This window comes from Palaemon carinicauda, chromosome 19 (assembly GCF_036898095.1).
Source record: "Palaemon carinicauda isolate YSFRI2023 chromosome 19, ASM3689809v2, whole genome shotgun sequence".
Lineage (NCBI taxonomy): Eukaryota > Metazoa > Arthropoda > Malacostraca > Decapoda > Palaemonidae > Palaemon > Palaemon carinicauda.
This window is the reverse complement of record NC_090743.1, coordinates 117,911,387-117,937,142: the sequence shown is the minus strand read 5'-3', so window position 1 is coordinate 117,937,142 and position 25,756 is coordinate 117,911,387. Positions and strand designations below refer to the sequence as shown.

At 41.0% G+C, this 25,756-nt stretch overlaps 1 protein-coding gene across 1 annotated transcript in view; it reads right to left on the bottom strand.

Moving 5' to 3' along the window:
• Positions 1-4,396: 4,396 nt before the first annotated feature.
• The window catches only part of gogo (golden goal), a 55,470-nt gene continuing 34,110 nt past the window's right edge, over positions 4,397-25,756 (bottom strand). The window contains exons 2-5 of the mRNA XM_068394307.1: positions 11,567-11,700; positions 11,082-11,273; positions 10,042-10,330; positions 4,397-7,372 (exon numbers count right to left, since the gene is read on the bottom strand). Of these exons, the coding sequence (XP_068250408.1) occupies positions 6,054-7,372; positions 10,042-10,330; positions 11,082-11,273; positions 11,567-11,700 (1,934 nt within the window). The 3' untranslated portion in view covers positions 4,397-6,053. The remainder of the gene's footprint in view (positions 7,373-10,041; positions 10,331-11,081; positions 11,274-11,566; positions 11,701-25,756) is intronic.

Genomic DNA, 25,756 nt, shown 5'->3' with positions numbered 1-25,756 from the left:
CTAACCAGATAAACCTGTACAATCATACTACAACATCCACGATTGGTAAAAAGAGATTTCTAAACATAAAAAACAAGATATCAAATCATTTGATGTTGCGTAATGAATGCCAACATTGATGAATCAATGGAAACCTTTTCTCAAGATTGAAATGTTTCAGCTCATTGATAAAAAGTAGTTAGCGGGTGATACAATCATCAAAAACATTACTGTACAGTATTTGTTTAAAAGCAATGGTATTGGAGTTGCATAAGGTTTCAATTAAGAAGGAGAGATAAAGTAACAAAACCCCAAGCTTCTAGTAGAATTTAGGAATGTTAAAAATATGGAAGACCCTGCCAAAATTCTATACAAACTCATCTATCAGACTGGACTTCGGCGGGCCAAGCAGCGAATCTATTTACCGACAGTGCTAGGTCACTTTTATATATTATCATAGAGAAAAGGTAAAATTACTTGTCTCTAGATAGGTTCCTTGTCAAAATTGTAAAAAAAAGGGACAAGTGTACACTCAATTTTTTGAAATTGAGTAATTCAATTAATGATAGTGAATATCGTTCAAGGAAAGGAACTCCAGATAAGGCTCTCATGGAGGGCAATTCTCCCTGCAAGCAGTAATCCCCTTCCCTTCCTCTCTCATCTCCATGACGCCAGCTGTGACTCTCATCAAAGGTAAAGTGAGACTTAATTTCTCAGTATTACTATTTTTTTGTAAGTTATTAATTTGTATTAATATCTGATATTATGGACTATAAACTGCTTGATGACTATCATTAAACGCTTTCGGAAATGAGCGTATATGTGAGCTGATGATTGTGTGCAATGCATAGAGAGAATTTCCTTTATTTCTTACCGGAAAAATTGTTTAAGTTTGCAATGCTTGCTCCCAAAACAAACTAAACTCGTAAATTGAGGTACAGTACTGCTGTAGATGATTACAGATGAGGTAAAAAGAGTTGCAATGATCAATCTTAAGGATATAAACAAATAGAAGGAAAAATAATAAAAGTTTAAATATAGTATAGCCAACAAGTGCCATTTATGAGAGAGAGAGAGAGAGAGAGAGAGAGAGAGAGAGAGAGAGAGAGAGAGAGAGAGAGAGAGAGAGAGAGAGAGAGAGAGAGAGAGAGAGAGAGTAATATAAAAGTAGTATCAAAATTAAAAAAAATTACAATGATGATGAGAAGTAAAAATGAATCATACATACATATGTTTACCACAACACTAATATGGTTACATTGACTTAAAGCAAAATCATAATAGTTAATTAACCCCTCATAAAAGTGGAGCTGAATTCTATAATGGGATATAAACAACAGTGACCCCTAACAATAAATGTGGACCAGTATCTGTGAAACCTTCCCGCGCAAATCTTGTGTACGGCCTGAGTGGAATTCAAACCATGATAAAATAATACATCAATTGAATGTTAACCATTAAAGACATTAACAAAGTTTGACCTTGTGATGTCCTGAGGTGACATATGTGTTGATTTTGAAACAGAAAAATACATCAGAACTTCAAATCCCAAACATTCCTTGTTCCAAATCTGCAGTCATGGTAATCTCAGGATACAAAAATGCACAGACTCTCAGAATCAAATGTATTCTGAGATCTGAAAGAGATTTTAACACCAGATAACGAAGTGTTCACAAGTATTTATTACTGTTTAAGATGAAAGTGTCACCTTATGCTTTGTATAATCTTCAATGTCACAAGATTGAAGAATAAAATCAAATCCTCACAGTTGGTTAAGAAGCAAAATTAATCTTGCCTTATTTTGCATAACCATGAAATTATCTAGTTATACAACTACAAAAGGCTTATCATCAGCTTGTCCAACAACTCCTACCCATAATGCATCATTAACCCATACCTTGCATTTCATGGATATTACTGCTAATCCTTACTAAGACTTCTTTCAGATCATTTCAAAATGCCAAGATCAAAACAGGTGGCCACAACTTTTACGATACTTCTGATAGGAGACACTAATCCTGCTATCGACTGCAATCACAGTTCAATTAATTAGATCAAACCTTAAAAGTCTCTTGTGATAACATTCAACTATACAATGGAAAGGGACGACAGAACACGATTCACATATCACAGGGCTGAAACAATATTCCCCGAGTCCCTTCGATTACTGGCATGAGACTGAAAGCTGAAACTTCTACATATCACAGAAAAATACAGAGGATATGGTTCTTAACATACTGCCAGAAGTAAAAGTCATTGAAGTACCATGAACACTCAATTATGAAATACAGTATAGTACACAAATTGCTCAAATGATGTAACTGCCTATATGTACAGTACAGTATGTAAGTCCTTTCCTACTTGTATACCTCCAATTCAACGCTCTGATGATGTAAATAGTTGCTAATTAATGATAGATACAAGTTTTTGACTTACACACTTTTGAAGATGTAGACTTTCACTCATTAGTATGTAAACATATCAACCTTTATTTACAAACTATAGTCGCTGCAGAGATTCCGGGAGAAATAAGCCCCACCCCCTGATGACTTCATGGCCAATCATGTAAGGGGATGTACTGGGACACAACGTGATTGGCTATGACGTCAACAGGGGGTATAGCTTATTTTGCTCGGAATCTTTGCAGCGACTACAGAAGCGATGCAACCAAGACTCCTTACAATATTTGCATATTAACCATACTATATTTACAGGCTTTCAATCAAAGAAATACATACAGTATATCCTCATATACATAATTACGATCATCCCTTATATACTTTCAAGATATTTACATGAAATTGCTTACTTAGAAGAAAAGTTACATTGAGTAGTCATAAGAACGTGTAAGTATATTCCAGTGCTGAGACAAGTGCATTTAAGAGTCATGGTAGTGTCAGACTTGATAATTGACTTGGAGACATCCACGTGGAACCTAACTGCTTGTATGTTGTATGTAGAGGAATGGCAATATAATTGTAAATATATATCTTACATTGAGTGTAAATTCACAAGCCACATACAAGGTCCCTTTAATCATAACTCATATTTCGTACTGTATTTTTTTTTCTTTTAGTAAATCATTGATTGCTCTAGTTTTGTACAATAACTTCTTCAAGAAGCAATAAATGAGTGCTAAAGATCCTGCTAGTCTGCGATGCCCTAACACACTTCGTGTGGCCAATTTGAGGGCAAAACGGTTACTCATTTGAATTGTGGCTGACTTGTAACAATAAATCATATTCTTTGAATATTTTTGGGTATGACAATGCCACCATCAACATCATTGGATGAATCTTTTCTCATAAAACCAATTCCAATTTGGTTTCTTGATTTTTTAAAAAATATTCCCCAATACTTTCATCACATTGAGATGCCCAATTAAAGCTGATAAGAATATAATTATTACCGAGAATGAGTCACGATAAAAAGATGAATGGTTTACTATATTCAGACTAAGAAGTGAAGTGAAATAAATTATCTTGAAGTTATTTACTAAATCCCGAAATGTGAGGCACAGTAATGTAAAAAAGCAAACACAGGTCAAGGCGTTTACCGAGCAGTTAGGGTATGTCTGTGGTCATACGCATATTATAAAAGAATATTGTTTCACAAATATATGATGCTGTAATTTTAAATAAGTAAACTCAGTAAATAATTATATAACAAATAAAAAAATTATACAAATAAATAAATTCAAGAACAACTTAGGACCTGACAGACATAAAACTACATAACCCTATTGGAAACTTTAACACAAAATAAATCATTATGTGAATTACATCTAACTGCAAGAAAAAAGTATATGGTAAACAAAGAGAATTTATATAGAGCAACAAACAAATTGCAAAGCAATAGAAATATGGTAACAAAGACCAGTTTGATAAATTTTCCCTTTGGAGATTTCTTTTATTTTTTTTTTTGGAGAAAAGATAATCCCAATATGTTGAAATATATTAGTACAGTAAACTTTGACTAGAAGGGAATGGAAAATCTAACGTGCACATAAATAATCTAGATCCACAAATAAATAAATATCTGCCACAAGAATAAATCCTTCTTTAAACCTTATAAACTAAAGATAATCAAACTGCTTGAATTCTGATAACAAAATATTCAAACGAAATAAAAACGCTTACTTCTGTCAGCCGAAAATACTGGTCAAAACGTCTAGAAGATTTAACACCTTCCTAAATATCACTTTCATTAACTACTGTACGTTACTACAGCATGGGAAAATCTGTAGAGCTATGTATGGTAATAAAGCCACATATGAAGACTTAATTTTCTACTACAAAAAGCTTTCAGACATTTAGTCAGCACTTCTATGAGGTTAATGCCAATTCACTGGATTATTTTTCAAAAACTTTCATTTTATCACAGCACAAAATATATGTATAATTGTATTCGCTCGGGGGGTAGTAGCCCCGTGATACCTCTACAGGTAAAATTCTGTGATATATCACTTACAGAAATATCCCAAGTAGAAGCTCCCTTCGTGGAACTTCCATCAGGACGACATGGCTCGAGCCCAAATATAGATTTTTCATATGTCAAAATCCCTATTTTCAAGTTAAAAGTAATTACTTCCTTGTCCTGTAAATAGAAGTTGCATTATATTTACATAAATAATATTCTTGATATTTGATGACAAGAATGCAAGTGCTTTAGACCAAGACCCTTCGGTGATTTAAAATGCTCCTGCTCTTCATATCGAGCCAATCTTGACTAGACCTGTTACCTCTGGTTATCAAGTTAATTTAGAGTAAGTTAAGGAGAAACTTGGAGCCTTAATAATGCCTTAGAACATAAGCTAGTTACAACTCAAAGGACTATGGTAAGAATAATAATGGGAATAACACTAAGAGACAGAAAAGGAGCAACATAGGTACGAGAGTAAACTTAAAATGGAGGATATTCTAACAACTTTTAAGAAAAAGAAATGGACATGGGCAGGACATATAATGAGAATGAAAGACAATAGGTAGACATTAAGAATAACAGAATGGATCCCTAGAGATTGTAAAAGCAGAAGAAGGAAGAGAGGACGATGGATCGACGAACTAAGGAAGTTTGAGGGTGCGGACTGGCAAAGAAAGACCATAAACAGATGCAAGTGGAAGGACATGTATGAGGCCTTTGTTCTGCAGTGGAGTAGTAATGGCTGATGATGATGATGATGAAGGAGATGACTTATACACATCCTTAAGTTCACAAGGCATTCTTGGCATTTGCTTAGTAAGAAAAAGTACAAATTCAGGAGAGCTAAAGCCACAGAAGGGGAGACTGAGAGAAACGGAAGTAAGGTAAAAGGCAGAAAGTGAGGTTACGAGTCAAAAGGATGCAGTAAAGAACCTCAACCTACTTTCAATATATTCAATTCAACATTACCTCACTGCCTCTACGATTAGTGTATCTACTTTCTATCAGCCTGGAACTTGTATTAATTCAACTCCTTTTTACCATAAAATTTTAGAGCAAGTAATTGGATGATGTTATAGATTATGCTGTTTTTGTTTTATCTATTAAAACCAATTAATTGAAAATAAACACGGCTGTAGAGCATCATAACTTACAGTCCCTGTCATTTTACAAGTTTGAACTATAAATAAAAACTCCAGTGGATTACATCATCAGAGAAAATGTACAATGAAATACAGGAATAAATAGTACATTCATATCTTAACATCTCTGAAAACCTCAATACAAGAAGATTGCAATATATGTCGTCTATTAAATGTTAGAAACCATTTGAGGAATGCATAAAAGTATCATGTTTTTCTTGTGCTATTTACAAAACATTTTTCATGTTTTCTGATATGCCTTCGGTGATATTTATCTTGAAAGTTGACATTAATACATTGTCATATCATTAAGTAGAAATGTACAACTGTAAACATCGTGTCATTGATACGCTGTAAATGGCTCAGTTCTCCATCTTCATCAGTGTCGTCTGCAAATTGGAAATCTTCTAGGTTGAGAATCTTTGAATATACTTCGGTGGTAGGGGTTGGGTCATTGTCACACAACATTAAGTAGAAATTTACAACCATAAACATCGTGTCCTTGATATGCTATAAATCGCTAAGTTCTTCATCTTCATCAGTGTCGTCTGCAAATTGAAAATCATCTAGGTTGAGAATCTTTGAACATACTTCGGTGGTGGGCGTTGGATCATCGTCACACAACTGGCCTGGCGTTTCCTCGGGAGCTTTCACCTGTAGTTCTATTCTGTCGTTAGCCTCCTCTGAGCGAATGCTCATTTGCATGGTATTCTGAGGTGGCTCTGTTGGAGGGATATTCAGATGCTCTAAAGGGAGTACTTTAGGACGATTCGGTGGGTCGGCAGTGGGTGTCACGGCTTCTGACTCCACCTCGTGGACTGACGCATTCACAATAATGTCGAGCGGTATGCCCTCGTCTGGGGGCGTGCACTGACCGCCCATTGGAAAAAAAGGGGGCACCCATGCTAGTAGTAAAGGGTCAAGACCAAAAAGTGACCCTGGAACAGCTGATGCATTGTCCATGTCATAGTCATAGTAATCGTACTCCATCTCGGTATCAGTCCCATTGACGGATATGTCCGAGACTGAAGACGATCCTCTCATGGTGGCATTTGAGTTGGATCTTGATATGGCGCACCTTCGAACGCGCTCCAGGTTCATCTTATCTTTTACCAGCTTGTGCGGCAAGCGCATCTCTCTGAGGTCGCTCGCCAGTAAGGACTTGCGGTATTCCTTGTATTTCGCCGAGTCGTCTTCCCCGTTCTTGTTTTTATTTTCCGATGCCTCTTCTTTGTCGCCGCCTCCATCTTCTTCCTTGTGTATTTCATGAATGGGAGATATGCACCGTATCTCTAATTCATCAACAGATCCAAACCTTCTCTTCTTCTTCTTGAAGTTACCATTGCCTTTCCTCAGGAAACGTCCAAGCTGCGAAGACGATCTCCTGATGGCAGACGGCGTGACGGCTCGTCGGGTGAGGAAAGGAGAGTTGGGAAGCGAATGACGTGGCTCTTCGGGTTGACGGTCATCCAGAGCAGAGTAGGACGATGTGCTTCCTTTCCGTCTCAGGGGTAAAGATGCAGGAATCTTAGGTCTGAACACCATAGACTTGAGTGATATGATTTCAGTCAGGGTAAGCGTTGAGGATCCCGTTGTCACATCTCTTGAAGGAGTGCTGGGAGGAGTTATGTAAGGTGACTCAGGGATGAGCTTGGCACGTCTGTAGAGGCGATAGCGTCTCCAGTTATAGACGGCAAGGACTATTACAGCGGCGACTAAGGCAGAAATGAAAACCACTGCGGCTATATGCATCCCTGCTAATAACTTCCAGTACATTCCACTCTGGGCTGATTTGTCAATGGTACCAACTGCCGTTGCAAGAATATCCGCTGAAAAACATGAAAATCAAGATTTAGTCATTGTTGATTACAATACCTATCCACATCAACACTAGTTCCTATCTTCACTTCAAAATTGATTCATAATTGCATTGATTAAAATTCTTCGATGATTCACATGTTACATTAATCAATCAGGCATTTATATCAAAGATGCTTTCTGGGAAATACTCATAACAATAATAAATTGGGATGAATTAAAGATACCCTAAGACAACATTTTTCACTCAATGACTGATTCAGATTGAAAATTCAAATAAAAAATCTGTTGCAGTTTTCTTAGCTCCTATAGAATTCACTACCACAAAACTACTTTCCTTCCTCAAATTCAAAACTACTCTGTGCAAAAACAAAAAGGAAACATAGAATTGGTTGGGACATTTAAAAAAAAAAATAAGTTGATGACCTAAAGTGAGGATTCTGAAGACAACATGGAACGATAAATGATGATTATACAGCTATACTTCAATGATTTTCTTACAGATCAAAGGTCCTAATTATCTTACTAATGTCTAATAAGAATCATCATGCCATGAAAACTTTAGTAGCAAAATGACTGGATGCTACAACTTTTAAGTATGGAAAAGAAGAACTTGAAGAATGTATTGAGAGGGAAAATAGAGTTATTGGATGGCGTGATAAAACTCCCGAGCAATTCCCACGCCATGAAAATAAGTTTGAAACACCATAGAGAGCAATAGAAGGAGGCCTTTTTATAGTTTACCAATACACCATTATCATCCACAAAACCCGTATTTCTGACCATTTCACCGTAGACCCCTCCCCAAATAATTTGACGCTCAAACTCTTAGACATTTGGCTTTACTCATCTTAATACAAAAACTATTGAAAAAAAAAGATTTGACAAAGTTTATTATCATATTTCTGAATAATTTTCCATTCTTTTGATATGTAATGTCATATATTGTAAGATTTTCATATCAGCAAATAATAAAGGAAAGAGAAAAAACTGGTAATAATATATCCAATGGCGCCAAAGAGTTAAGAATTAACGAGTACAATATCCTTTAAAGATCAATGAGATTCCCATAGGTCTCATTTCTCTATACATGAGGCCTTTCGTCTACTTTGACCCCAATAAATTAAAAAGATACAGTAATACAATAACCTTTAGGATCTATATTTGATTTCTTTGCATTATCTCATCATTTACAGACAAGCATTTAACTTCATAACTTTTTAATTTAGAGTTTCTACTGTACTGCATATGAGTATGTTTGGTTTTCTTGGTTACAATTTCATAACTCAGACCATCCTTTACATTCAGATCTTCCTGGACAGTTCCATCCTGTTCGTAATACTAGGTATGTAGTTAATTCTTATACCCTGGCCTTCCCCATCATGAGGCTCAATACTAAACACTATTCTATAAGTTTTATTCCAGCTGTGACCAAGTTGTGGAATGATCTTCCAAATCGGGTAGTTGAATCAGTAGAACTTCAAAAATTCAAAGATGCAGCAAATGTTTTCAGGTTGAACAGGCTGACATGAGTCTTTTTATAGTTTATATGACATATCTGTTTTGACGTTGTTACTATTTGTAGAATGATTTATTGTTAATTTGTTCTCATCATTTATTTATTTCCTTATTTCCTTTCCTCACTGGGCTATTTTTTCCTGTTGGAGCCCTTGGGGTTATAGCATCTTGCTTTTCAAACTAGGGTTGTAGCTTGGCTAATAATAAAAATAATAATAATAATAATGTCTTTTTTTCAACTGGATAACGGATATTTAAGGAGCTTAAAATACAATTTACTTGAAACTATAACTAATTCCAAACAAAACTGTTTGCATTATAAATAATGATCACAGCAATAATAACATTCTCGTATTACAACCTCATTCAGTTTCAATTTGACGCCAGAAACTCGGACATCAGTTACACAAAACCTTCATTCTGCTGACAGTTCCCAGGCAATGTAATTGTTCAGAGGCTACTTTCCTCTTGGTAAGGGTAGAAGAGGCTCTCTAGCTACGGTAAGCAACTCTTTTAGGACACTCCAACTTCAAATAATTGTTCTCTAGTCTTGGGTAGTGCCATAGCCTGTGTACCATGGTCTTCCACTGTCTTGTATTTAGAGTTCTCTTGCTTGAGGGTACACTCGGGCACACTATTCTATCTTATTTCTCTTCCTCTTGTTTTTTGTTTTTTGTTTTGGTTTTTTTTTTTGAGGTCTTTATAGTTTATATAGGTAAGATTATTTTAATGTTTTTACTGTTCTGGAAATATTTCATTTTAATTGTTTATTATTTCACTTGAAGTTTATTATTTCTTTATATCCTTTCCTCACTGGGCTATTTTTCCCTGTTGAAGCCATTGGGCTTCAACAATAATAATAATAATAATAATAATAATACTAATACTACTACTACTACTACTACTACTACTAATAATAATAATAAAAATACTACTACTACTACTACTACTACTACTACTACTAATAATAATAATAATAATAATAGTAAAAATAATAATAATAATAATTATTATTATCATTATCATTATTATATAATAATAATAATAATAATAATAATAATAATAATAATAATTATTATTATTATTATTTTACAATAATAATAACAATAATAATAATAACAATAATAATAATAATAATAATGGCCATCAAGTGTCTACTCACCAGTTGATGACACCCGAACAAGAAAGCCCCAAGCAGCAGGGTTGATGGTGGCCGAGGTCACGTTGATATCCGAGCGGAACTCAAGGACCAGCTTGTTGCCCAGGGATGTCTGAGGAGGGGCATGAGACAACTGGCGGGGCGAAGGGGACGAATCCGCGGTTTTGGGACTAGGCAGACGCATCAGGAGAGGAGAGGACAGTGAGTCCCCATCCCTCAGTTTGAGCCACTGGGCGCCGGGTCGCAAAACTGCCCAGGCCACTTCCGCCGTGACACGCTCGCCTTCGGAGGCCTGAAAGCAACTTGGAATGTTTACATGTCTCGGACAAGGGGGGATAATTGAGATTCAATATTTGTAAATTATCTAAAAATTATTCTAAAATGATCTCATTCATATCTAAATTATGATCTTTTACTCTATCCTCCATACAACTACCATTCCTATTTATAAAAATAATAATATTAATAACAATAATGATAATAATTCAACTTTTAATATTACAACAACCTTTGACTTGTTATAAAAGTGGGTCTGTGGCAAAGGAGAGTAAAAGTTGGTACAAACATGTGGGATAAAAACGAGTCTTGACTGGAGTGTGGTATGATTGGGGATAGTGAAGAAAAACTGTAAGTACTGGTAAATGAGTTTGAAAGTGTTAACAAGAGGATAAAGCCGAGCGTAGACGTAACCAATAACAGGATTATGGATATACAGTGGGCTTCATTAATCACGGTACACTGACATCTCCTTTCCTTCCTATGCAGTGTACCAGAATTAATGAAGCCAGCTGTACAAATGAATATTGATATGGATGATGGAAGAATAGAAATGGTTGATTTATATAAGTATTTCGGATAAAGTACAATGTTAGTAGGATGAGGGAAGAGGAGAGTTTCCAAATTGGCAAAAAAAGGAAAGAAACAGGGAGCCTGGGAGATACTGAAGGACAATCAAACTGTATGGAAGACAAGGCGGGAATGTTAGAGAGGGATGCTGATAAACATTTTTCCTAATAGGAGAGCAACTGTCTACTGTAAACAACCTGTAGTAGCCACACAGCAGTGCCAGTACAGTCAGCAGCAGAAGCAGTGATGTTTATGGGCACTCCCAGGCTCAGCTCCAAGGTACATCCACAGCTGCATCTCTCCCCTCCTGGGGTGGATGCCGGGGGCGAGTACAGGCTGGGTTCTGCGCAATCCAATCCTTCGCAGGGCAAGGATTCCACAGAGTCTCCCTGGAAATAGACAATCAAGTTAATGAAATATATTTAAATGAAGGACAACTTGATTATTAAAGGGTTAAGATTCATACATACATACATACATACATACATACATACATATATATATAAATTTATCACATCCCTTAAATATGAGGATATACGAAAATCTATGCTTTTATACTAATCACCACTATAAATTCTCTTATCATCAATGTCTTTTAATCTCAGATTTAAAAATAATAACACACCAGAAGATGCCTTTCTTAGAACTATCACTATCAAGACGACTGAAGAGGAATGCTCACCGTGCAGTACTCCCCTCCGCTCCTTGGTCGAGGGGAATCGCAGAATCTGTGTCGCAGTCTCTCTCCAGAACCGCATTTTGCTGTGCAGTCGGACCAGGAGTTCCAGGCACCCCACTGGCCGTTCTCTCGTATCACTGGAACAACAACAACAATAATAATATAATTAAAACATGAAATAATCTTTACCTCACATCGAGAACGAACCTAGCTGATCTCGGGTGAAAAGCAACACCACTACCAACCATTCGACAGGAGTCGTAAGAGATGTTGGAACCTATACACTTACCTTTAGTGAAAAACCTGAAGAGTAACAAGATGTTTAATTTTAGGTTACCTCTAACTTCATCCAGCTGATAAATTGTGGTGATAACTTAATTATCTGGTTCCTTAATTTGAATAAGTACAGACACTTCTGAATTTGGACATTCAGGTACTTAGCACAGATATCAAAATCAACAAATATTGGAAAACAATTGGCTGGTAAAGGGACAGAATTATTATTATCATTACCAGCTAAACTACAATCTTAGTTGAAAAAGCAGGATGCTATAAGCCCAAGGGCCCCAACAGGGAAAACTAGCCCAGCGAGGAAGGGAAACAAGAAAATAAATAAAACTTCAAGAGAAGTAATAAACAAAAATAAAATATCTTAAGAACAGTAACAGCAATGAATTAAAATATTTCATATTTTTTCATTCATTACTTCTCATATGTAGTTATTTTCCTTTCCTCACTGGGTTATTTTCCCTGTTGGAGCCCCTGAGCTTGTATCAACCTGCTTTTTCAACTAGGGTTGTAGCTTAGCTAGTAATAACAATGGGTATTTGGGATTACAGTACATTTTCACACAAGTATATCAATCGGATATACGAACAAATCAAATAACATATTCTATGATAATAAAAACTATGGAAAACATTTCAACTGTTGACCCAATCCTGATAATGTAGTGGCCGATGCCGTAACGTCCCTAACTGGTGATCGCCAGACTAAGGTTTGGTCCCGCTCAAACTCGTTAGTTCCTTTGGTCGTTGAAAACTCACCACCCTTGTGAGCTAGGGATGAGGGGGGGTGGGGGGGATACTATAGGTCTATCTGCTCAGTCATCAGCAGCCATTGCCTGGGCCTCATTGGTTCTAGCTTGGGCGGAGAGGGGGCTTGGGCGCTGATCATATGTATTATGGTCAGTCTTATAGGGCATTGTCTTGCTTGATATGGCATTGTCACTGTCCCTTGCCTCTGCCATTCATGAGCGGCCTTAAAACCTTTAAACTGTCAACATCTTCCCTTTCCAATATCCTTTAGCTATTCTTTACCACTGGATATCTGCTGACCTACGTGCAAAAGAACTCAACTGTAGTTATATCTTAGCAAAATTGAAATAAACATTAGTCAACTTTTGAATGCAGTAGTAACTTTAGTGGTACTTTCAGTTATTGTTTCCTCATTCAGAGACACTGTTTTATGAATGGTTTTAAATTAACAAATAAAAAAATATTCATACAAAAAAATAATAATAATTTTAACTCCGATACTGATGATAATAGAATAGTAACATTAACATTAGTCAGAACCACATAGCATATGAGGAGTGATAATAACGGAGCACAGCTACAATTCATTTGCAATAAACGAATCCCCTTCAACTGCCGAGGAGGGCTAACTGTAGACAATTTGGGGAATAGATTACTGCTGTAGCTTTTCTCCAACAGACATGAGAATCAATCATGATCATTATATCTTGTATCCACTGTATAGGGTTGAAGAGACTCTAGCTATGGTAAGCAGCTCTTCTAGGAGAAGGACACTCCAAAATCAAACCATTGTTCTTTTGTCTTGGGTAGTGCCATGGCCTTTGTACCATGGCCTTCCACTGTCTTGGGTTAGAGTTCTCTTGCTTGAGGGTACACTCAAGCCCACTATTCTATCTTATATATCTTCTTATTTTGTTAATGTGTTTATAGTTTATATAGGAAACATTAATTTAAATGTTGTTACTGATCTTAGAGTATTTTATTGTTCCTCGTTTCCTTTCCTCACAGGGCAATTTTCCCTGTTAAGAGCCCTTGGGCTTATAGCATCCTGCCTTTGCAACTAGGGTTGCAGCTTAGCATGTAACAATAATAATAATAATAATAATAATAATAATAATAATAATAATAATAATAATAGCTGTCTGATTACATTTGTAGAGGTTCAATTCTGTATAAATTGGGACTGATTGGCCCCCTTTCGCACCCACGAAGTATGTAGTCCATTGTCTGGATGGGATGGCCACATGGGCCCACAGCAGAGGGGGCGAGACCCCACTTATGAAGATTGTCTCCAGTCTTTCCATCTTCAGCTGAGAAACAAGGATCAATTAAATCTGGATCGAGGAAAAAGAATTGACACGTTCATGACATTTCCTCTTATGAAAGACATACAATTTTCTTGAAGCCAATTTTTTTTATGGAGAATGCTCTGCTCTCTCTCTCTCTCTCTCTCTCTCTCTCTCTCTCTCTCTCTCTCTCTCTCTCTCTCTCTCTCTCGGGGGGCCAATTCAAACCCCCGTCTCGGGCCAACCTTTTGGTAGACAACCCATCCGTCCCTTCCTCTTTTATGAAGGTATGTCACGAAATGTGGTTCACGTCCCCCACTACCCCTCTCCAAAATGGTCTTCTGGCTTTGACAGAGAGAGAGAGAGAGAGAGAGAGAGAGAGAGAGAGAGAGAGAGAGAGAGAGAGAGAGAGTGTTAATGTTACGAAGAGGAAAATATGAAAAGAAGAGGCAAATGAAGAACAAGAAGGATGAGCAATGAGGAAATAGAAAAAAACGAAGAGAAAAAAATGAAGAGAAAGAAAATCAAATAACAGAAAACATAAAAAAGAAGAAGAAAAAGTACTAGGGACAGGAAGAGAAGATGCGACCAAAGACAGGAGGGAAAGAAGTTGGAAAATGAAACACGTAAAGAAACATGAAGATAAAAAGAAGCGAACGAGATAACAGGAAGAGAAAAGAGTGACTCTGCCTAACTAATAGGCCTAAGACCTCCCTCCCTCCTTCCTCCGAATCACTTTACGACACACATTACTCTTGTCCTGCGTTCCGTGGCAACTCGTCCCCTCCACCTTATCCGGACCTAGACCTAGACCTACCCCCTTTCCCTGGAAACCTTCTGCGGTTTCCACGGGTCTCGTTGGTGTTAATGGCCAAGGGGAGGGGGAGGCAGGAGGGAGCAGAGGAGGAGGTATAGGAGGAGGAAAGAGAGGGGAGGGGGGAGGGGGTCGTATGAGGTGCAATTACTCCCGAGTTTCCCCCTTTTGTGGACTGTCTTTGATGGCAGTTAATTGCTGTAGGGTTCAGTGATGTAAGTGCGTATGTGATAATAACTGTGAATGTATATAGATATGTTAAGATAACTATACACTGACATACACACCTACACACACACACACACACACACACACACACACACACATATATATATATATATATATATATATATATATATATATATATATATATATACAACACAACAAATTCATCAATTTCTAGTCCACTGTAGGTCAGACGCCTCAGACATGTACTTACTCATTTCTGGGGTTTGGCCAGTTTTTATCATCATACTGGCCAATGCAGATTGGTGATGGTGGGAGATTTTTATCTGATAGCTCACATCAAACCATCCGAGTATGGGTGGCCCTGACTAGTACAGCTCTGCCGATCATGGCGATACACAGACCCTTTCTCGTCGTTAAGGAATTCCCATTCAGAAAGAGCACATACATTACGTTTAATCTATAAGGGTGAAGTTGCGACCTCCAAACATTCCTTACAGCTGGGTAACCTTCTGAGAGACAGAGTAGTAATGAATAAGGACCTAGAAATCCATAACCTGAGTACTGAACCCCAATACTAACCAGGCTATAGCGCAAATGGTTCAGAATTTAGATACACTGTTTCTTAGTATTGAATGTGGACCTAGAAATCCACAACCCGAGTACTGAACCCCAGTATTAATCAGGCTATGGCGCAAATAGTTTAGTATTTAAATTCACTGTTCCTTAAGGCATAGGAGCTATTAAAGGGGGTTTTGAAACCGTTGGGAGAGGAAATGTTTCCTGAATAACGTTGGGTAACTATACAAGTTAGGTCAGTCCTCAGCAGTGTTTGTACATATGGCCTGGGAAGTGCCAATGAGTTGGTGTGAAATTCTTATGGCTTCACAACCAGAGTTGTGGTGGCTGATGTGGCAACGTCCCAGACTGGTGATCGCCACACTGGGATTCGAGTCCCGCTCAAACTCGTAGTTTTTTGGATCGCTGCAACCTCACCATCCTCGTGAGCTAAGGATGCGGGGTTTGGGGGAGCCTATAGGTCTACCTGCTGAGTCATCAGCAGCCTTTGCCTGGCCCTCCTTTGTCCTTGCTTGGATGGAGAGGGGGCTTGGGCGCTGATCACATGTATTACGATCAGTCTCTAGGGCATTGTCCTGCTTGATAGGGCAATGTCACTGTCCCTTGCCTTTGCCATTCATGAGCGCCTTTTGAAGTATCTAAGAGCTTCATGAAGGGTTGTGAACCCCTTGGTGGATGACAGGAGAGTCTCTCCTCCATCAACAAACTTAAAATTTCCGGAAATAATAGCATTCTAGTTATCATGGTGAGAGAGAGAGAGAGAGAGAGAGAGAGAGAGAGAGAGAGAGAGAGAGAGAGAGAGAGAGAGTAATGTTAATATGTAAACTACCATATTAAACACCCAGGGCACCACGAGATAATTCTCATATCAAGATGAAGCCATTTCAAAGGTTATCTCTCTCTCTCTCTCTCTCTCTCTCTCTCTCTCTCTCTCTCTCTCTCTCTCTCTCATTATATTAAAAACATGAAATGAAAAAGACTCACAGTATGATAAATGCAACAACTGAATGAGCTATCACAGATTCCACAAATAATCCATGACGAAAACAAATTTAAAAAACTGTAAAAAAAACGACGCATATAAGGAGGAAAAACAATAAACAGAGGAACAAGGACTTGAATAATCAACCGTAGAGTGTGGAGAAACAGCCGGAAGAAGAAGATGCGACAGGAGAATGAAAATAATAAAAAAAAAAAAAGGTAGAGAAATAAGGAAAAGAAGAAATTCTACGAAACCGAGCGAGAAGAGTTGAGACCCTTCGCGCCTCCCATTTGTAAACAAAACATCTCGACCCGAATCCCCTTCGCTCGAGTGTTCTTGTTTTGTTCTTATTATTTGTTAACAAAAGGCAAGTTTAATGTATTCTCTCCACCGCGCGATGGAGAGAGAGAGAGAGAGAGAGAGGAGAGAGAGAGAGAGAGAGAGAGAGAGAGAGAGAGAGAGAGAGAGTTTGGCGTTTCAAAACCTTGATTAGTTAAAAGACAGGTATCTGAGTTTACGTATTCTACATATTTTTCTAACATTCAAGGTCCATACTGCTATAGGGAAGGGGAAAGGGGGGGGGGGGGGGTTGGAAAGGGGGGAGGGAGAGGGACAGAGAGGGCAAGGGGAGAGGGAGAGCTTTTCCCTGATACAATGTGGCCAAACATCACCTTAATTGTCCCCGGTATAAACTACTCTAACGGCTAGGAGGGTAACTGACGGTCTTTTATATAAAGACCATTATATACACATACACTAGCGTACTCGACCCGTCAAAAATGGGGGCTAGATATTTATGCACACACACGCAACCCACTCTCAGCAAGATATGACTACTCCCTCTCCTCCCTACCTGAGGGGCAAGGAGAATTATGCGTGGCCGGAAAGAAATGTTTATATTATATATATATATATATATATATATATATATATATATATATATATATATATATATATATATATATATATATAAATGTACAGTTGGACACGGGTCCTTGGAAGACCTCGCTCTATAAAAGTGTACATTGTCACTCCCTTACTTGGTGGAGAGTAACCAAACAGATAGTGTAAGGAGAGATGCCAGAGTGACGTGTACCAGGAATTCCTGTGTCCGACTGTACGTCAAACTTTAAGCTGATGTCAAGACCGAGGGTGTGGGGCCGGCATTCTCACCCCTAAAACCTCGCAGATAAATCAAGGGGTTGTAGTGGCCAATGACGTAACTTCCCTGACTGGTGAACACCACACTGAGGTTCGAGTCCTGCTTAAACTCGTTCGTTTTTTGGAAGCCGCAACCTCACCATCCTTGCGAGCTAAGGATAGGGAGGTTTGAGGGAGCCTAAAGGTCTACCTGCTGAGTCAACAGCAGCCATTGACTGGCCCTCCTTGGTCCTAGCATGGGTGGAGAGGGGGCTTGGGTGCTCATCATATGTATATAGGGCCAGTCTCTAGGGCATTGTCCTCCTCGATAGGGCAATGACACTGTCCCTTGCCCCTGCCATTCATGACCGGCCTTTAAACCTTTAAATGGGATTCTGTAATATATGGGTTTCTGTAATCTCATTATCCCATTCTATTGTATGATTGGGTTCGAATCCAACAGGGGCAGAGGAATAATTCAAGAATTGTTTCATGATTCAAGATTTTCAATGGAAAAGGGCATTTATTTGTGTCCATCAGACCATCTCTCTCTCTCTCTCTCTCTCTCCTCTCTCTCTCTCTCTCTCTCTCTCCTCTCTCTCTCTCTCTCAGTATCTGTTCCATCTCCCAGGCGCTAACGAGTTCCCATCAGGCAACAAATGGCCACAATTAACTATAACACAGCGAAAGTAACACCCAATCCGGGCTAATAAGTCGAGAGGGAATATAGTGTTCTCCCTTACGTGTGCAAGTGTATGTGTGCGCGCGCGTGTGTGTTTGTGTGTGTGCGCGCGTGTGTGTGGATATTAATGATTGAGTGTATACATATGTCTGCATAAATGTATCTTTAAATGATTGTAAGATTATGAATGTCTATATTTATGTTACTGGAGGAAATGTGTGCTAATCAAATGGGTATGTTTCTTTAATGCATACATCCAATTCATGGAGTGTATTCTTCGAATTAGGTTTTATTTATGGATATATTAATGATGCTTAAATATTTGTATGTTTGTATATAAGACTGGTCTTCACTATATATATTAGCTATACACAGACTATACGCACAAACTCTTACACTTGTTAATATGAGTGTATACATACATAAGGAAAATGAAAATAGGAAGTATAGTTTCGTGATACTTTTTCATAGGACTGATATATATATATATATATATATATATATATATATATATATATATATATATATATATATATATATATATATATGAAAATCATTAAAACAAACGAAAAATGAATTAAAATATATTAGTCTTCGCCCCCTAAAATGACTGTACATCCATTCAGCAAGAATAATAGCAAAAGGCGGAGGAGGAGATGGGAGGAGAAGGGTGGTGGGGGTAGGATCCATACCCACTCTCCTGGCCCTCCCACAAATCCCCTATCGAGGGTCGTTAGAACTTTGATAAATGTGTTTAAAAGCTGGATTCTATTATGGGTCTCGAATTCCAGCACAGAGGGACGTGGGGAGGTTCCGGTTGAAGGGAAGAAAATCTCAAATCGCTCCATGGAGAGAGATTAGATATATGCATATGAATTATTGAAGAGTTTAAAGGCAGGTCATGAATGGCAGAGGCAACAGAAAGTGACATTGCCCTACATGGCAGAGGCAAGGGACAGTGACATTGCCCTAGATGTCAGTGCCAAGAGACAGTGACATTGCCCTACGTAGCAGAGGTAAGGGACAGTGACAGTGCCTTAGATGGCAGAGGCAAGTGACAGTGACAGTGACAGTGCCCTAAATGTCAGGGCTAAGGGACAGTGATAGTGCCCTAGATGTCAGAGGTAAGGGACAGTGACATTGCCCTAGATGTCAGAGGTAAGGGACAGTGACAATGCCCTAGATGTCAGAGGCAAGGGACAGTGACATTGCCCTAGATGTCAGAGGTAAGGGACAGTGACAATGCCCTAAATGTCAGAGCCAAGGGACAGTGACAGTGCCCTAGATGTCAGAGGTAAGGGACAGTGACAATGCCCTAGATGTCAGAGGTAAGGGACAGTGACAATGCCCTAGATGTCAGAGGTAAGAGACAGTGACAATGCCCTAGATGTCAGGTCCAAGGGACAGTGACATTGCCCTAGATGTCAGAGCCAAGGGACAGTGATAGTGCCCTAGATGTCAGAGGTAAGGGACAGTGACAATGCCCTAGATGTCAGAGGTAAGGGATAGTGACAATGCCCTAGATGTCAGACGCAAGTGACAGTGACATTGCTCTAAATGTCAGAGCCAAGGGACAGTGATAGTGCCCTAGATGTCAGAGGTAAGGGACAGTGATAGTGCCCTAGATGTCAGAGGTAAGGGACAGTGACAATGCCCTAGATGTCAGAGGCAAGTGACAGTGACAGTGTCCTAAATGTCAGAGCCAAGGGACAGTGATAGTGCCCTAGATGTCAGAGGTAAGGGACAGTGACAATGCCCTAGATGTCAGACGCAAGGGACAGTGACAGTGCCCTAGATGTCAGAGGCAAGTGACAGTGACATTGAACTAGATGTCAGTGCCAAGGGACAGTGATAGTGCCCTAGATGGCAGAGGAAAGGGACAGTGACATTGCCCTAGATGTCAGAGGTAAGGGACAGTGACAATGCCCTAGATGTCAGAGGTAAGGGACAGTGCCAATGCCCTAGATGTCAGAGGTAAGGGACAGTGAAAATGCCCTAGATGTCAGAGGTAAGGGACAGTGACATTGCCCTAGATGTCAGAGGTAAGGGACAGTGACAATGCCCTAGATGTCAGAGGTAAGGGACAGTGACATTGCCCTAGATGTCAGAGGTAAGGGACAGTGACAATGCCCTAGATGTCAGACGCAAGGGACAGTGACATTGCCCTAGATGTCAGAGGTAAGGGACAGTGACAATGCCCTAGATGTCAGAGGTAAGGGACAGTGACAATGACCTTAGATGTCAGAGGTAAGGGACAGTGACAATGCCCTAGATGTCAGGTCCAAGGGACAGTGACATTGCCCTAGATGTCAGAGCCAAGGGACAGTGATAGTGCCCTAGATGTCAGAGGTAAGGGACAGTGACAGTGCCCTAAATGTCAGAGGCAAGGGACAGTGATATTGCCCTAGATGTCAGTGGTAAGGGACAGTGACATTGCCCAAGATGTCAGAGGTAAGGGACAGTGACAATGCCCTAGATGTCAGAGGTAAGGGACAGTGACATTGCCCTAGATGTCCGAGGTAAGGGACAGTGACATTGCCCTAGATGTCAGAGGTAAGGAACAGTGACAATGCCCTAGATGTCAGAGTTAAGGGACAGTGACAATGCCCTAGATGTCAGAGGTAAGGGACAGTGACATTGACCTACATGACAGAGGCAAGTGACAGTGACAGCGCCCTAAATGTCAGAGGCAAGGGACAGTGATATTGCCCTAGATGTCAGAGGTAAGGGACAGTGACATTGCCCTAGATGTCAGAGGTAAGGGGCAGTGACATTGCCCTAGATGTCAGAGGTAAGGGACATTGACAATGTCCTAGATGTCAGAGGTAAGGGACAGTGACATTGCCCTAGATGTCAGAGGTAAGGGACAGTGACATTGCCCTAGATGTCAGAGGTAAGGGACAGTGACAATGCCCTAGATGTCAGAGGTAAGGGACAGTGACATTGCCCTACATGACAGAGGCAAGTGACAGTGACAGTGCCCTAAATGTCAGAGGCAAGGGACAGTGATAATGCCCTAGATGTCAGAGGTAAGGGACAGTGACATTGCCCTAGATGTCAGAGGTAAGGGACAGTGACAATGCCCTAGATGTCAGAGGTAAGGGACAGTGACAATGCCCTAGATGTCAGAGGTAAGGGACAGTGACATTGCCCTACATGACAGAGGCAAGTGACAGTGACCCTAAATGTCAGAGGCAAGGGACAGTGATATTGCCCTAGATGTCAGAGGTAAGGGACAGTGACATTGCCCTAGATGTCAGAGGTAAGGGACAGTGACAATGTCCTAGATGTCAGAGGTAAGGGACAGTGACAATGCCCTAGATGTCAGAGGTAAGGGACAGTGACATTGCTCTAAATGTCAGAGCCAAGGGACAGTGATAGTGCCCTAGATGTCAGAGGTAAGGGACAGTGACAGTGCCCTAGATGTCAGACGCAAGGGACAGTGACATTCCCCCAGATGTCAGAGGTAAGGGACAGTGACATTGCCCTAGATGTCAGAGGTAAGGGACAGTGACAATGCCCTAGATGTCAGAGGTAAGGGACAGTGACATTGCTCTAAATGTCAGAGCCAAGAGACAGTGATAGTGCCCTAGATGTCAGAGGTAAGGGACAGTGACAGCGCCCTAGATGTCAGAGCAAGGGACAGTGACATTGCCCAAGATGTCAGAGGTAAGGGACAGTGACATTGCCCTAGATGTCAGAGGTAAGGGACAGTGACATTACCCTAGATGTCAGAGGTAAGGGACAGTGACATTGCCCTAGATGTCAGAGGTAAGGGATAGTGACATGCCCTAGATGTCAGAGGCAAGTGACAGTGACATTGCTCTAAATGTCAGAGCCAAGGGACAGTGATAGTGCCCTAGATGTCAGAGGTAAGGGACAGTGACATTGCCCTAGATGTCAGAGGTAAGGGACAGTGACAATGCCCTAGATGTCAGAGGCAAGTGACAGTGACAGTGCCCTAAATGTCAGAGCCAAGGGACAGTGACATTGCCCCAGATGTCAGAGGTAAGGGACAGTGACATTGCCCTAGATGTCAGAGGTAAGGGACAGTGACAATGCCCTAGATGTCAGAGGTAAGGGACAGTGACATTGCCCTAGATGTCAGACGCAAGGGACAGTGACATTGCCCTAGATGTCAGAGGTAAGGGACAGTGACATTGCCCTAGATGTCAGAGGTAAGGGACAGTGACATTGCCCAAGATGTCAGAGGTAAGGGACAGTGACATTGCCCTAGATGTCAGAGGTAAGGGACAGTGACATTGCCCTAGATGTCAGAGGTAAGGGACAGTGACAATGCCCTAGATGTCAGAGGCAAGTGACAGTGACATTGCTCTAAATGTCAGAGCCAAGGGACAGTGATAGTGCCCTAGATGTCAGAGGTAAGGGACAGTGACATTGCCCTAGATGTCAGAGGTAAGGGACAGTGACATTGCCCTAGATGTCAGAGGTAAGGGACAGTGACAATGCCCTAGATGTCAGAGGTAAGGGGCAGTGACATTGCCCTAGATGTCAGAGGCAAGGGACAGTGACATTGCCCTAGATGTCAGAGGTAAGGGACAGTGACATTGCCCTAGATGTCAGAGGCAAGTGACAGTGATAGTGCCCTAGATGTCAGTGGTAAGGGACAGTGACATTGCCCTAGATGCCAGAGGTAAGGGACAGTGACAATGCCCTAGATGTCAGAGGTAAGGGACAGTGACAATACCCTAGATGACAGAGGCAAGGGAAAGTGACGTTGCCCTAGATGTCAGAGGCAAGGGACAGTGACATTGCCCTAGATGTCAGAGCCAAGGGACAGTGATAGTGCCCTAGATGTCAGAGGTAAGGGACAGTGACAATGCCCTAGATGTCAGAGGTAAGGGATAGTGACAATGCCCTAGATGTCAGACGCAAGTGACAGTGACATTGCTCTAAATGTCAGAGCCAAGGGACAGTGATAGTGCCCTAGATGTCAGAGGTAAGGGACAGTGATAGTGCCCTAGATGTCAGAGGTAAGGGACAGTGACAGTGCCATAGATGTCAGAGGCAAGGGACAGTGACATTGCCCTAGATGTCAGAGGCAAGGGACAGTGACATTGCCCTAGATGTCAGAGGCAAGTAACAGTGATAGTGCCCTAGATGTCAGAGGTAAGGGACAGTGACATTGCCCTAGATGTCAGAGGTAAGTGACAGTGACAATGCCCTAGATGTCAGCGGTAAGGGACAGTGATAATACCCTAGATGACAGAGGCAAGGGAAAGTGACATTGCCCTAGATGTCAGAGGCAAGGGACAGTGACATTGCCCTAGATGTCAGAGGCAAGGGACAGTGACATTGCCCTAGATGTCAGAGGCAAGGGACAGTGACATTGCCCTAGATGTCAGAGGCAAGGGACAGTGACATTGCCCTAGATGTCAGAGGCAAGACAGTGACAGTGCCCTAGATGTCAGAGGCAAGGGACAGTGACATTGCCCTAGATGTCAGAGGCAAGGGACAGTGACATTGCCCTAGATGTCAGAGGCAAGGGACAGTGACATTGCCCTAGATGTCAGAGCCAAGGGACAGTGATAGTGCCCTAGATGTCAGAGGTAAGGGACATTGACATTGCCCTAGATGTCAGAGGTAAGGGACAGTGACAATGCCCTAGATGTCAGAGGTAAGGGACAGTGACATTGCCCTAGATGTCAGAGGTAAGGGACAATGACAGGGCCCTAAATGTCAGAGCCAAGGGACAGTGATAGTGCCTTAGATGTCAGAGGAAAGGGACAGTGACAATGCCCTAGATATCAGAGGCAAGTGACAGAGTGATAGTGCCCTAGATGGCAGAGGTAAGGGACAATGACAGGGCCCTAAATGTCAGAGCCAAGGGACAGTGAAAGTGCCTTAGATGTCAGAGGAAAGGGACAGTGACAGTGCTCTGGATGGCAGAGGTAAGGGACAGTGACAGGGCCCTAGATGGCAGAGGCAAGTGACAGTGACAGTGCCTTAGATGGCAGAGGCAAGGGACAGTGATAGGGCCCTAGATGTCAGAGGCAAGAGACAGTGACACTGCCCTAGATGTCAGAGGCAAGGGACAGTGACATTGCCCTAGATGTCAAAGCCAAGGGACAGTGACAAAGCCTCGGATGTCAGAGCCAAGGGACAGTGTCAGTGCTCTAGATGGCAGAGATAAGGGACAGTGACAGAGCCTTAGATGGCAGATACAAAGGACATTGACAATGCCTTAGATGTCAGAGACAAGAGACTGTGACACTGCCCTAGTTGACAGAGGCAAGGGAAAGTGACATTGCCCTAGATGGCAGAGGTAAGGGACCGTGACAGTGCCCTAGATGGCAGAGGCAAGGGACAGTGACATTGCCCTAGATGTCAGAGCTAAGGGACAGTGACAGTGCCCTAGATGTCAGAGGCAAGGGACAGTGACAGTGCTCTAGATGGCAGAGGTAAGGGACAGTGACAGTGCCCTAGATGGCAGAGGCAAGGAAAAGTGACAGTGCCTTAGATGGAAGAGGCAAGGGACAGTGACACTGCTTTGATGAGAGAGGCAAGGAAAGTGACATTGCCCTAGATGGCAGAGGTAAGGGACAGTGACAGTGCCCTAGATGACAGAGGCAAGGGAAAGTGACATTGTCCTAGATGGCAGAGGTTTGGGACAGTGACAGTGGCCTAGATGGCAGAGGCAAGGGACAGTGACAGTGCCCTAGTAAGAGGACAATGCCCTAGATACTGACCATATATATGATCAGAACCCCCCTTGCCAACTTTCCACTCAAGCTAAGACCATGGAGGGACAGGCAATGGCTGCTGATGACTCAGCAGGTAGACATACAGGCTCCCCTAACCAAACCCCGTACCTATCTCACATGGATGGTGAGGTTGCAGACACTAAAGAAACTATTGAGTTTGAGCGGGATTCAAATCCGTCAGGCGTGCGCCAGGCAGGAACCCTTCCATTAGACTTATAAATTCTCTTCTTTTATCTCAGAGTAACTCTGAATGGTCTCACAGGCCCCAGGACTGGGATATATCTCAAATCCAATATTGGATTGGTTTGTTTACATTTGAAAGGCGTTTTCAGCCGCCAGGTGGCTAACGCTGGAAAGTAAAGTGCCGTTTTCAGCCGCCAGGTGGCCAACGGTGGAAAGTTAAGTGAGAATCTTACAATTAATCTGTTTACATTAGAAAAAAACGCCCATAATCAAACATTAAGAGAGGAATAATATTACAGCGATTGCTCATATTCTTGTCAATTGTAACTCAGTACCAGTTTCCCCCAACTGCTACCATAACAAATCACCCCAATATTTACTGTGGTGAGCTGGTGCCTTTGGTTGCCACAACTCCACACTCCCTATCACTCGTCCCCAATTTCTAATCTTGATCCCAATCCATTTGTATTCGCCGGGAGTCTTCAAGACCAATGGGAGGAGCTGGCAGGTCCTCCTACCCAGCTCCCCTCTTTTAGTGGTTCCTTAGGAGTGTAGAAAAGGGGAGAGATCTTTCTACCC